Source organism: Columba livia, chromosome 14 (assembly GCF_036013475.1).
Source record: "Columba livia isolate bColLiv1 breed racing homer chromosome 14, bColLiv1.pat.W.v2, whole genome shotgun sequence".
NCBI classification, from domain to species: Eukaryota; Metazoa; Chordata; class Aves; order Columbiformes; family Columbidae; genus Columba; species Columba livia.
This window is the reverse complement of record NC_088615.1, coordinates 5,313,500-5,327,031: the sequence shown is the minus strand read 5'-3', so window position 1 is coordinate 5,327,031 and position 13,532 is coordinate 5,313,500. Positions and strand designations below refer to the sequence as shown.

General features: G+C 42.1%; 1 protein-coding gene across 8 annotated transcripts in view; it reads left to right on the top strand.

The window, feature by feature from the left end:
• Window positions 1–13,532, top strand: part of SGCD (sarcoglycan delta) — a 326,687-nt gene that overhangs the window by 282,670 nt on the left and 30,485 nt on the right. For all 8 annotated transcript variants that reach the window (XM_065029705.1, XM_065029700.1, XM_065029701.1 and 5 more), the window contains one exon: window positions 4,445–4,517. In XM_065029705.1, coding sequence (XP_064885777.1) covers window positions 4,445–4,517 — 73 coding nt within the window. The remainder of the gene's footprint in view (window positions 1–4,444; window positions 4,518–13,532) is intronic.

Sequence of the window (13,532 nt, the reverse complement as noted above, 5' to 3'; positions counted from 1 at the left end):
ATAGACATTTTATATTATGCATTTTTCACAGTAGAGAGCAAATGTTTTAATAACAGATAATTCAGGAAGCAGAAGCTATGTTGTACAATAATAAATTTAATTTATGCTTTATACGCAGTAAAGGGAGAAGAGGGGGTATAGTAGCTCTGATTGAGAAGGGAGATTGGAGCAGCTAAGTCTTGAGCTGTTGGAGCTATGCACTAACAACAGTTGCCAAAATCCATCATTGCTCAGGTGGAGGAAAGTGAAAATAAGAACAGGGGAGCGCAAGACTTGTAGGCACTTTCTGGTCTTGCATGTCTTGTCGCTGGTTTTGAGACCTGACATCTTGTAGTAATGAATTTGTCAAATCTGCTAAATTGTCTGTCTCATCTACTCTAACTGAAAAACTGCTCCCGTCTTTGCTCCTCTTTTGACTAGGAAACACCTACTTTTCTTCCCAAATATATTTGGGGCTGGTTCATTGCCACTTGCTCTCATGCTGACATTGGCCTATAGCCAGTACTTCTTTTTTCTTCATGTTTTTTATCTTCCTAATATATTTATACACAGCACTCATATCCTTCCTTAGCCGTCATCCTCCTTAGCTAAAAAGCCCAGTTCTTCCAGTTTTCTGTTCTAGAACAGGCTTTTTCTGTTCCTGCAGTCGTGACAATATTTCCTCACTTTCCTCACTAAGGATGAGCTGGGGCTACATAATAGTTCAGGGATTCACAGACGATTCTTAAAATAGTGTGCTTTTTTTCTTAATCTTCCTGTTAGACTTGCTTCTTGCCTTTCAGTTTAATGCCATGTTTGTCTTCCCTTTGGCCCTGTCCCCCTGCCATGAATCACAAGCAGCACTCAGCCTTTATCCAGGGGCATTCCCATCCAGGGAGTGTCCAACATGGAGCAGAAATTCTTACTACTTTCTGAGTGTATGACCTTAGACTTGAATTTTTTAAATTTCACCCTCTCTCTCTTCTTCCACTCCCTAAGGCCAAACATTTCTTTCTCCATGACATCCCAGTCCTCCTCTGCAGAGCCAGAATAGCCCAGTTCAGTGTCAACAGCACATTTCCCTCAAACTTTCCTTCTTTATTTGCCAGAGCCTTTAGCAAAACCACTAAGTGAGGTCACTTCCTCCAGCCAAACAGCTTCACTTTCAACACAGTCCAACACTGATGCTATCACAGCCTGGCTGGGGACTTCCGTAGGCCAAGAGCCAGACTGTGACACAAATGTCCAACATAGCTGAATCTATCCAAGGTGGTTGTTTCCATCAAGAGGTTGTGCAGGAGCTGCTGATCCCACAGGCAGAGACTGAGACTCCTCAGTGTGGAGGAGAGAGGGCTGGTGAGAGTGGGTGCGTTTGAGATATATAAATTTCCAGTAGCACACAAAAGAAGAGGATGGTTATTTCCTTTTTCACAGTCCAAGGCAGAACAAGCATCCAGTGAAATCATCAGGCAGCAGGTTGAAACTAAAGGAAGAACTTCTCTGGAGTATTTAATTCATCTGTGAGCCCTCTGCTGCAGAAATGGGGACACTTAAAATGATAATTAGGTGAGGTGAGGAAAGCTTATCAGTGTCTCTCCTGTGTCTGGGTGACATGGCCAGCTCAAGTTGTCCCTCAGCTGCTGACAGACAGAGTCAAGGGAGGGATGTCTCAGTCCTGGTCCCTCAGCATCCCCTCGTGGCTGCTGTCTTGCTCAGTGACAGGGACAGGTGGCCTTTTGGGAGATCCTGTGTTCTTAAAACAGAATAATAAGAAGTGATATTGTCAAGGCAGGAAGCCTTATCAAGGCAGGTAGTGTTCACTTCCAATTAATATCAAAGGAAAGAAACAGAAGGATTGGGAAATCTCATTCTTGTTCCCAGCACATAAGGGACTCCTCCATGGATCTAGGAATAAATAGGACAGGAAAGGAGGGCTTAAGAACTGTGTATAGGGAAAGGAAAGCAAGGAGATGGATGAAAGGAATAGCAGGATTTTTTATTTTCAGCCTTCCTGAAATGTCTGCATTGGAGTCTTCACTGGCTTTGTGTGCAAAGTTGCTTCCTGCATGTAACTTGAATAATGAAAGCCTGGAAAACCCCAGGTTTTAGAAATACGCTAAAGTTTCTCCTTATTCTGCAGGCATTTCTGATTACTTGCAGATCATTATTTTGGGCTTTGTGTAACTTAAGTAGCTGACTTAAAGTCTGTAAAAATGAATTAAAATTACCAGTCACCATTTAAGCAAAGCAGGTGGAAAGGGCACAAGAATATCTATGTGCACCTCTTCAGTTGCTCTTCCTCATCTTCCTCCCCTCAAAAATGATCGGTTTGTTATGCAGATATATGCAGGCTGCGTCTTTTGCTAAGTTTCATTGCCAAGCTAATAACCAAGGCAATTGTGTGGATAACCAGAGACTTAAATCATTTGGAAACTGTTGAGAGAGGACAGATCAGGTAATAATAACCTTCATGGCTGGCAAGTTACAGCTGCTTCTGACAACTTGTAACAATGTTTATAGTAACATTAAGAGCTAAATATCTATATTGGGGCACAGGATCAATTTCAATTCCCAAGCATAAAGCTTCAAGCTTTAGACTGCTTTTATCTTCTTTGGGATTACTTTGTTTTTCTCTAGGTTAAAAATGAGTTGTTTTTTGTTTTATAATTGTTAGAGGACTGATTTTTTTTTTTCTTGAAGATAGTGGGACAGCTTTGTTAATTTATTTCACTGTGAAGAAAGTGCAGTCTTATAGAAGCCACGGGTGTTTCTCATTTATAACAGAAGTTACAGAAGGATGTTGTATTAACATGTTTGCTTCAGATCAGAACATTTTTATTCTATAACAGTGACTTCCAGGCTGCTCATAGGTAACCATTAGAGTAGCACGTGTTAAGAGAGATCTCAAACAGTATATATAAAAGGCCTCATCGGGATCTGTAGTTTGCCCCAATAGTTTTATCAAAGGAAAAATTAAGGAAGTAAAAAAATAGCACTGGTGCTGTTTGCATGCTGACACTAAAATTGCTGTGTTGAGTACAGATAATGAATGACTAGCTGATCACAATGTGTCTGAACACAAGACCACAGGTCTAAATTTAAGAATATAGGTCATACTTGCTCACTGGGTAGGCAGCTATCTATTAGAGAATGCGGACATTGATTTCTAGTGCACTGCTGTGTGTAAGGCAGTTAATACCATTCTTAGCTGTGTTTTAATTGGAAATTTCAACAGGAGTGAGAAAATGATGTTCAGCAGCGCAGAGGGTTAGTGAGAGCACTTGAGGAGTTCTGTGTCCCAACAGAGTATTTTCAAAGTGGAGTGGGTTCAGAGAACAGCAATGAGAAGTCCAGAAATTCCGCTTCACAGTGAATGATTCAGAAAGCTGTTAACTTTTCAGAAAATCAAAGAGAAGGTTGAGGTGGTTGGGTCAGCATCAGTAACTATCTCCAGAAGGAGAATGGTCTGCTCATGGAGGGACTGTTGGCTGGCACATGAGGAGATGAGAAGATTTAGTGTCTGAAAGCTGAAGTGAGACCAGTTCAGATTAGAAGCACATTTTTAAATTAGAACAATTAGTGGAGTGGCTTATCAAAGGGTGGCATGGGCTGCATTTAGCTTAACAAAAGGAAACTGGGAGAATACATCCTACTGGAGGGACACAGCGTGGCTCAGTCACCAATACGGACCTGATGCAGGGATGGCTGTGTGAAATGGCCCAACCTGGGCTACGCAGGTGGTCACAGAAGAGGTTTGCAGTGGCCTGAAACTTAGCAAAAGCTGCTAATATTACCTAGTGGTTTAAAGCTCATGATCTAAAAACAGCCAGCAAGGGAGAATAGTGCTGCCTTCCCCACTGTCTCCAAAGAAGGGGGAAATGTGCAGAAGTTAAATGACTTCTGGGTCAGAGATCAAACTGGCAGCTGGGCTGGAACTAGAGCAGAGTCTGCTACCTACTCATGCTGCATTTCATTGGGTGGACACCTCCTTCCTTTTCCCCAGGCAGTAGCACAGCCTGACCTGAGAGGTGTTTGCAGCGATCGACCTAAAATTTGGTTTTCTCCTTTGAATATCTCTCAGAGCCCAGCAAAAGAAATAATTTCATTACATGCATCCAGGTTCATTAGTGAGGGCTGTAACTGGATTAGATACCTGGTTACCAAGGGGGTATCTTTTCCAAGCTCCCTGCATCAGTTGGGTCAGCAAACACGTTGCACAGTCAGGGCTCAAGCAGCAGCTTTACAGCCAGAAGTGCAGTTTACAGGCAAATCCCAGTCATAATCAAGGCAACTGATTACAGATGATCAAGGTCTGGCTTTTCCTGGGGACAGAAGGGAAGTGTGCAAGAGAGAAATGGGGTCAGGCGATGGGTTAAATTGCACCTAGGTATGATTTGACAATCACTCCCCTGATAACAGCTTATAATGTTTACGATTTGTCTTCTGTTTTGTTTTGTGATTTCAGGAGCAGAAGGCACAGTGTTCCCTAAATCTATAGAAACTCCCAATGTCAGGGCAGACCCCTTCAAGGAACTAAGGTAAATTTTGGAATATGATTTAATGGTAACTCAGTGGCACCTTGTTGGAGTTGCGCATACTGCTGGGCATCATTTCTGCTTTTGCATAAGAGCTTGGGGTTCACTTTGGAAGGCATCACTAAGGGGATGCTATGGAAGAGCAGGGACCTGCTGTGTTTACACGTAATTTGTCCGAGCTAAAAGTCAGGAGAGCATAGTTTCTCTTCTGTAACATGCTCTGCTTATTCTGGGCTTAGCCTTTTAAGAAAAATAGAGAAATCTTTTCCTGGTTGTGCAGGGAGTCCGTGCTGAATCATGGGGAGTAGCAGCAAGCAAAAGGATAATGCTCTCCAGCATTATGTGTCTTGCAGAAATGCAAACCCTCCCTGACCTACACAGGGTCTAGCTGTGCATGCATGTTCCTGCTGACACTCACAGAGATGATGCTTGGTGACAGCAATGTATCAGAAGGGAATAAACAGCACACCTGAGAACCAGCTTTGCCCTCAAGCTAATGCTGGGCATTGCATTTATTTTTTTAAAAAAAAGATAAGTGTGGCACTACAATTTTGTTTGGATGACTAGCCTCTGAAAAGAGACTAATCATATGGTCTAATAAATTATTGACTACATCTCCTGGTGTCTTCTGACCCAGAGGGCTGTAGGGGTTTGCCATCAATGCCCTAATTATCCTTCTTCACAAAGGGAGAGAGAGAAAAGGTGAAAAAAATCTCCAGAAGGACATCTTTTCCTTAGGTTTTGGGTTGAAAACTCTCCTCTCCTGGAAACTTCTGGGGATGAAGCAACCTTGAGACAGCTGAAGTTGTGCACGAACAGTGCAGATTTACTGCAGATGCACGGAGATGGGAGAGGACCCCTCATTAACTCTCTCTGCTCTGATACTGGGGATGGTTATGGCCCAGCTAGATCACTGTGAAAGATGAAGTATATCCTGGCTGCCTTCCCTTGGGCCTATCACTATCTTTCATTTTCTCTCTCTTCAAACACTCTAATTGTTCCCATTTTGCACTCTGGGGATCAGATGTCAGGCAACAAGTGGTGTGATTCAGTTTGTTATGAAAGTTTGCTTTCTTTGAGCAGTGACTTTAACTCTGCCTTGTGGTTTTCCCAATCTTGCTATATAGTTCCTCTAAAAAAAAAGAGGAAAATAAGGTCTTTGCTCAGCCTGACATGTACTGGGGTGGAATGAGCCTGGGGAGGGCAGGGTGAGGGGATGCAGATGCATGGACTCTCTGTTTTTCTGGGCAGAGCGAGCAAACAAAGCAGTCAGGGGGTGGGTGGGTTTGTAGGTGATGTTCGGGTGACAAAGACTTTCTGGCACTGCCCATCTTTGCTGACATTTTCAGAAAAGAAAAAAAAAAATCAAGATCATGGTTAAAATATCCAATACATCTAAATAACTTAGAAAACGGGCCCATTTTCAGTAGTGCAAAAGAGATGCAAGATTTAGGTCCAAGTTTGTGGTTACTTAGGACTTTTATAAACATGGGAGGGGAGTTTAATCTAAATAAGTATAGAGTGTCATATTAGAGAGGACAAATGTGAATTAAAATGGCCTTAATCTTATTGAGTATGCTTCTGTTCCAATGAAAATTAAGCTAAATGAAATAGAAATGAATTAATAGCAGTATCCATGCTAAGGTTTCATTCAGTGTATTCAGTTTGCTTTAAATTCATGTTGTTATTTCACTCAGTTTATGTGGAGAGCTGTTAGATAACTGACTTTCTTTGAAATTAGTGGGCTGGATGAAAAAAATCCTTTAAAAATCTGTTGGTTTTTTTGTGGTTTTTCTTTTTTTTGTGGTTTGGTTTGGTTTGCTTTAAAGGAAACTCATTGAATAGGATTTGCTTTGAAAAGAAAGTCCTGCAGGGTCCTAAAACATTTTGCGTGCTACTGAAAGTTTTATCTTGGCAAAAAGAAATGTTCTTTCCACCACCCTCAGCAGAAAAGAGCCAGTGGTAGCACTGGGTGGAGAACGCAAGGTTTCCCAAGAGCAAATGCTCTATTCCTCGCCAAGCCAAGAACCATCCGTCACTCTCTCTACACATACACATGTTGGAGCAGTGGCTGCTTCTTGGATAAAGTGGGGCCTTTTGGGTGCAGTACAGAGTTAACAGAGAAAATAATCTTATGCTGGGGGAATGTTTTTTAGCACCTTCCTATTTTTAATAGCAGTGTGTGTGCATAAGGTGTCCTTTTGGCCTATTTAAAAAGATGCTGCGGTGAAATGGGACTGAATGAGATGGCAGGCTGTGGGTCCCGAGCTGTCATACACTGCTAGGAAAGCAGCATTAAAAACATGCGCTCAGTAGCTGGTTTGGCTCTAAAAGACCTTTTTCTGTAATAAATAGTGGAAACTTTCTTTCCTCCTTAGTCTGAAGTTCTTGGGGTGGGAAAGTGCATATTCAGCTATTGCAGGCTGTCACCAGACGCCACCAACCTCCATCACTCTTTTTAGACCAAATGGTTACAATTAGTTACGTGATTTATCCATTTGCTCTTTTCAGTACCGCACTGACTCCCACTTTTTCGTTAGGAGACTTCAAAATAAGGTGACAGTGACTGTCACTATTGGAAAGAGAGGAGACCAACTGCTCCTGTCACCACTGGGAGTCAGACCATCTGTATGTCTTCTTTCCCTTGCTCGTCTCCTTCACAGACAGGCTGATTTCCCCCACAAGATGGGCAGTATGCCATCATGCCAATCGCTTCCATTTCTCTCTTTCTTTTCCTCCCATCTCCCAAAGGCCTCCAGTCACGCCCATGTGTCATGAAGACTGACACGCTTCAAGTGATGGTGCACATGTTCTCAACAGACTTTGTGTCCCCATTTAACAGACAAGTTGTGTTCTGTTCATACAGCTTAATTCATGTATTCGTAACCAGCTGCTCTACAAGGTGGTCAACACCCTGGAGAACAGGCAAGGTGCGGTCCTCTTTTCCAAGCGCCCTTTTTAAAACACTTTTGTTTGCAATGGTTTAGATGGAGAAAATTCAGGTGGCAATATCTATGTAGCTTTTTTCTTATGTGCTAAGCCCATAGCAAAGCTGTGAGAATTGGCTGGGTCCTTGTTAGAACCAGCTCTGCACTTTGGTGCTCCTGAGTCTCCTCAGGTGGTGCCCTCCCATGCTGCAGCCAGACTTGTGTGGTTTAAAAAAATCCTATTCAGTATCAGTTGTAGTAGGAATGCCAGAGCTTATAAATGTCTTATTTAGTGCAGAGTCTTATTAACTGTCCTGTTGATTCATTAAAAGTTCGTGTTTCCTATTTGGGATCTAGAATATTCTTTAATAGTGACCTAAGAACAAGAGATGGTTGAAAAACTGCTTTATACGCTTCTGTGAGCATTTTTATGTTTGTATTTATTTAAAGTAATTTTTGGTAGTTGTTCATTGGGTTTTAAACTGTTTAATAACAGTAAAAAGGGAAAGCAAACAAATCCAAATTAACTTCAAATTCTTGGAATGTTTAACATTGCTATTCAGTATCATCCCAAAATAGTTTAGGGGGAGGGCTTGGGAGATTTGTTAAGATATTGAAATATTTGTAGTAATCTGCATTAACTTTTTAATGCAGGCTGGTGTCTTTGACACACAGTAATGTGATTGCCTGTGTATAAAAGTTGAATTCAAGATGACTTTTTATCACTGGATTATTTTAGGAGCACCCAGGTTACTTGGTAAAAGCCTGTCTTGAGAGCCTCCGCTTGACACTGGCACAAATCACTTGCCTTCCTCTATTTATCTTCTTCCAAAAGGCAAATATATGCCAAGGAGGCTAACAAGATCAGCACTTTCATTGCCACTGACGCATCCTCCAAGGTGAGGGATAAGGGCTAGACTAACCAATGAGTAAGGAAGAAGGAAAATATTTTAGCAGGAGGGGATTAAAAAGTGGGTGATCCAATATAAGAAGAATGATCAGGAGGATGTTATTAATGTGTGAAGTGCTGGGAAGGTGTATGCTGGGAGCAGGTCCGTGGGCTCAGAACTAACATAGGTGCCTCCCATGCCAAGTCATGCTGGGCAGAGGCACCCGGAGCAGGGAAACCTAGTTTAGGGCATTTGTGTTCCCAGAGTTAAATGAAAAGAAATCAGACAGCATGAAATTATCTCCATGAGGGGCAAGCACACACCTGGAATTCATCCACAGTTATCATAGGTTGAAAATGCAGTAAACTGCTCATCCAAAGCCTGGAAACCAAGGGATGACTGTTTTTGCTGTAGTGCACAAATATAGTTAAGGGAGAATTAATCCCTTGGGCTTGAAGGGGTAATTTTTGACCAAAGTTAATTATGAAGCACTGAAAGTACCAAATGGCAGATGAAATGTTCTTGCAGCTTGATTTTATTAGTGCAATTCTACTTTACCATGTACAGTACTGAACTATCCAAATAGTCCAAGTGAGACCTATTGTAACAAAAAGGAATTTAAATACAGTGCTCCGATAATGTAACGATATTCATTTTGCAAAACAATAATTCTTATCACATTAAGGTTTCTCTCAGCTGTGTTTCACAAGGCAGCAGAAACATTTTCAATAAGTATAAGCACAAATAATGTTTCTGTCCAAAACCCATTACATTAATAAAGATTAAGAGAAGAAAAATTAGAGGAAATGAAAAAAATGAATGGTATGAAAGAGGAAGTAATTGGTGAGAAATGGAAGTAATTTATATAACACTAGTATGTGATGCTGAAACAATGTTTAGTTTACAGCAAACACTTGGGGATTCCTGTGAGGTGTCAGGGAAAAATGGCCAATGTAGCCTTGTATCTAGCTGGTGTTATTTTCTGATTGGTTTACCAGAAAGGATGCAATTATTTTCTCTGTTATAACAGTACAATCCAAATAATTTTGGAAGTCTTAAGAGCCTAAAAGACAGCAGTCTTTGCCTTGGGATGAGCTTTACTTTCCACGTTGTAACAAAGATAACTGTTTTCATGTGACATAGTTGGGTTGGATTTATATACCTGTCTCCACCAAAGTCAACGCATATCTTTTAGTGTACAGTGAAAATGAGAGAACAGGTTCCTGGTTTCTAAACTTAAAGCTGATATAAGTGGACTCTGATGAGTTTGTTTGGAATGCCAGAAGTCCTCATCACTCTCTGAATTCTAAAACACATCTGATCTAACAATTTTCCTGTGACATCTAAGGCTTCCTGAAGTGCTTGCTGTTGGATGAGACTTTCTCAGAGAAAAATTCACACTCATTTCATAGCTGTGGCCACTTTGCTTTAGCCTTTCCTCCTGCTGATGTCCCTTCAAAGCTGCTGCTTGTTCATCTGTTATAGAAGACAAGCCAGAGCCCTCCCAAATCAAAGGCAGTCTTTTCCATAAGCTTCTTGTGGGCAGTGTGATGAGATTTCTTTAAACCATCAGATATAAGGCTTGGACTTAAGGAGGCAGTTGATTTCTGGCACTTTCCACCTGTCAAAATATTTCTATTGCAAAGAAGAGGAGAGGACGGTTGCTGTTCCCTTTCCTTAACTCAGCAAATCTTCTCTTAATGGCCTTCACCTCTTTCACACTCAGCACCAGAAAGAGGGGATTTAGCTCTTGGTGTCCATTCCTTCCCTGGTTTTAGCAGGTGAAGCCCAAATATGGATGAGATGCTCAGGAGGCAGATGCCTGGGAAATGGCAGAGGTGTTGACAGAGCTTTGCTGACTTATCCCAGGCGGATAAATCATGGCTCAGCTCTGCTCACGGCACTGCTAATAGGGTTTGTCCATAGACAGGCAGATCCTCTTCAAACAGGGCTTATGGATGGTGAAAGCAGGCTTGGCAGGAAGGAGAGCCTGGCATGGTGGTATTTCCAACACAGTATATGGCCGAAGTAAAAAATGCAATAAGCTCAAGCTAGAGGGGAAAGAAAAATAAGAGAAACCAGACAGAGACCAGTTTAACAAAACAGCCTGCTTCATTATTCTCTTTCTGCATTTATTCTATAGGGGTTTTCTAACGCAAACAGAGCCTTTTTCTGGGAGATATTAATCATCAATCCTGACTGTTATCTCAGATTGAATATCTTTCTTGTATACAAGATCTGTATCCTGCTGAGGTGTTTTGTGCCCAGGGTTGTCATTAGCTTTCAACAGCAGAATGTTGCTTGCTCCATAATCAAAGCATTCATCTAACCTTCGAGAGCCATTCACAAAGGTGTGTGAGACACAAGTCCTCTGGGACTTGGAAGAAACCCTATCGGTGTGGCCAATCTGTACAGTTAGACATGCACGTATATTCATTTGAATAACAAAAATGTGAGCTTTTTTTGCTTTTTTTAACTCTCCATGCAGCATACCGCTAACCTTGAGTGGAAAATAGATGCTAATAAATGCAAGGTCTTAAAAATATGAATTATAGCCATTTCACACTCCGTGACAGACTCACACTGGTGAAATGGCTTGATACTTCATTACAATGCTTGTCATTCTCTCAAGTGCAGATGACATTCCTCAGATAGATTTTGCAATGACATTTGTGGAAGTAAGTTGTGAAACTAATTAGTTATTCATATAATACAGAATATTGACTATACACTGATGAAAAGGATGTGGTGACACATGTAACGTGATGTATCTGTCTTGTAGGTTAGTCTGCTCCCTGAGGTCTTGGTTTTTGGACGGTCTTACAGAAAATAATCAAAATACCCTTTAGCTTCTAGAATGTGGATGTTTATAGAAAACGTTGTCTTTCATTTACATTTTGATAAGGATTAAAGAGAGCTACCGTGTTCTGGAATGACATATCTTATTGGTTGTGCCCTGGGAGAAACACCTGGTCTGCAGGCTCTAGGGACCATTTTGGGGGTGTCCTGAAGCTGCAGGTTATTGACCTAAGTCAATTGCAGACCTAAGTGTCCTAAAAGCAATTATTGGACAACGACTCAGAGCAAAGGGCAGGGAAACCAGCATTTGTGTCGGTGTAAGCTGGGCAACACGTTTGCTGTGCAGCAGAGTCTGGCTGGTGCTGCAGTTGTGTAGGGTGGTTGGGAGATGCTGCACTGTGAATCGGTCACTGTGCTGGTCTGGGATGCGGCGTTTGTGACGCTCTGTGAGAGGCTCAATAACAAGTGTTTTATCATAACATTTGTACTTGAGATAGAGCTATTTGTACCAAGGATATTGAGCAAGGTGGCAAGGAAAGCACCTTACCCACCTATCACTGTGATCCAAATCCTTTGCAAATACTGTGATATTTAGAATGTAATCATGTTCAAAATGACTGAATAGCTCAGAAGAGAAGGAGATTTTGCTTTGAACACTGTGCTTATCTTAAAGAAATGAGAGAAATGTAATCCACTGAGCACTATGTTTGCTTTTGGGTAGAAAAATACACAGTTTTCTTTAATATTTCTCTCTATCCCTTTATACTTCTCTCCAGCTGTGTATCTCGCGTTTCTAAAACCCGAAGTGAAGAGCAAAGCAGGCAAAATAAAAATCTTTGCCTTACTCAGCACTTGGTACCTGCTTTTAAGGAAGGACTGTCTCTCTGCTGGGGCTTCGCAGATGAGCCTGGGAGCCCTCTGGCAAACCCAGCTCCCCACAGCGCTGCGCAGCCCAGCGCGGGCACCGCAGCGGTTACAAACCAGCTTCCTTAAAGCCGACTGTTTAACACAGTCTCCTCATTAACCTGCTATGAAATGGGGAAGGACAACTCAGACGCTTTCCCACCAAAGTGCAGAGTTCCTCAGGGTTTTGTTTCCTTCTTGCTGATGCCAGAGGGTTTGGCTGTATCAAGGCAATAAGACTTACTATTTAATGAGAGCGAGGTACTTTGAGCTATACAAGTCCACAGTGATTAAAAAGGACATTTTTACAAATACACTAATTTTACTTTAAACTGTAGTCAGGGATTAGTAGCTGTTGCATAACCCTGTTAAAGAGAGGATAAAAATGTGTCCATAACTATAATGGGACCCTTTCTTTTGAAAGCAATATTTTGTGTATTTATTTAGAGAAATTATAAATATTCACTGTGCCTACAGAATCTTTATTCTGAGTTTATGTTTCATGTGGAATAGAGTTTCCTTCTCTAGGCCAAACAGGAGTAGCTGTGTCATTTCCTCATGACTGGAATAGATTTTTTCTTCTTAATGTGCCATGGCTGCTGCTGCTGCTCTACTCCTCATATGTATTTTGCCATATGGATTTATCCCATGGGTTATTGTGGCACCTCTGGCTGCTTTGAATAGTGATGATTTCCAACTCAGTAGCATTGCTGAAGTCATACTTGAGGAGCATCACTGCCTACTCTCGAATGGTGTTTGAACTCAACTCTGCCTCTCAGCGTGGAAGCAGCACATGGCGGTTGAGGACACTCAGCAGGCAAACCTGTGTCCCTCTTTGGGGACCCCTGCGCAACCCACAATTGCTCCCCTGCTGTCTGCTTCATCTGGGAGGATAATAATATGTTAGTGTGTGAGCATTAGCTGTGTGCTGCCATGTGCTTCCTGGGCTCAGGAATGTTGGGCTGGAGGTGGTTGGTGACCCATCTTGCACCTTGCACACGCTCATGTCCCATGAAGGGAGGAAATGGAAAAGCAGAAGCCACTTATGCCAGCAGCACAAGCGGAAGCTGGCAGGGGGTTCCGCTTTCTTGTCTCTTCTCTGTTTCAGTAAAGTCATGAGCCCTTGGACTTGGTCGCCTCATTTCCAGATTCTGCTGACACTTCTGCAGTCACCAGTCCCCTGCTCTGCTTCCCAGCTGAGTTGGCATTGCTGTGGCTCCCTGAAAAAAAAGCAGCAGTTTTTTTGAAGCCGAACATGTGAAAGCACCATATTAACAGTGGAGCATTGCTGGTGCAATGCTGCAAAGCAGCAGCTGCCATTTCTTCCATCAGCAGAGGTGGCTGCTATAAATACACACCTCAGTATATACACACAGCATTGCTGGCAAGTAAAGTAATGCCATGTTTTGCTTCAGCTGCACAAGGACATTGTGTCCTTGGGTAGAAAAAGCCGGACTTACAAGCGTGTGTTTCACACGATGTTGTGTGGCTCTGGGGCC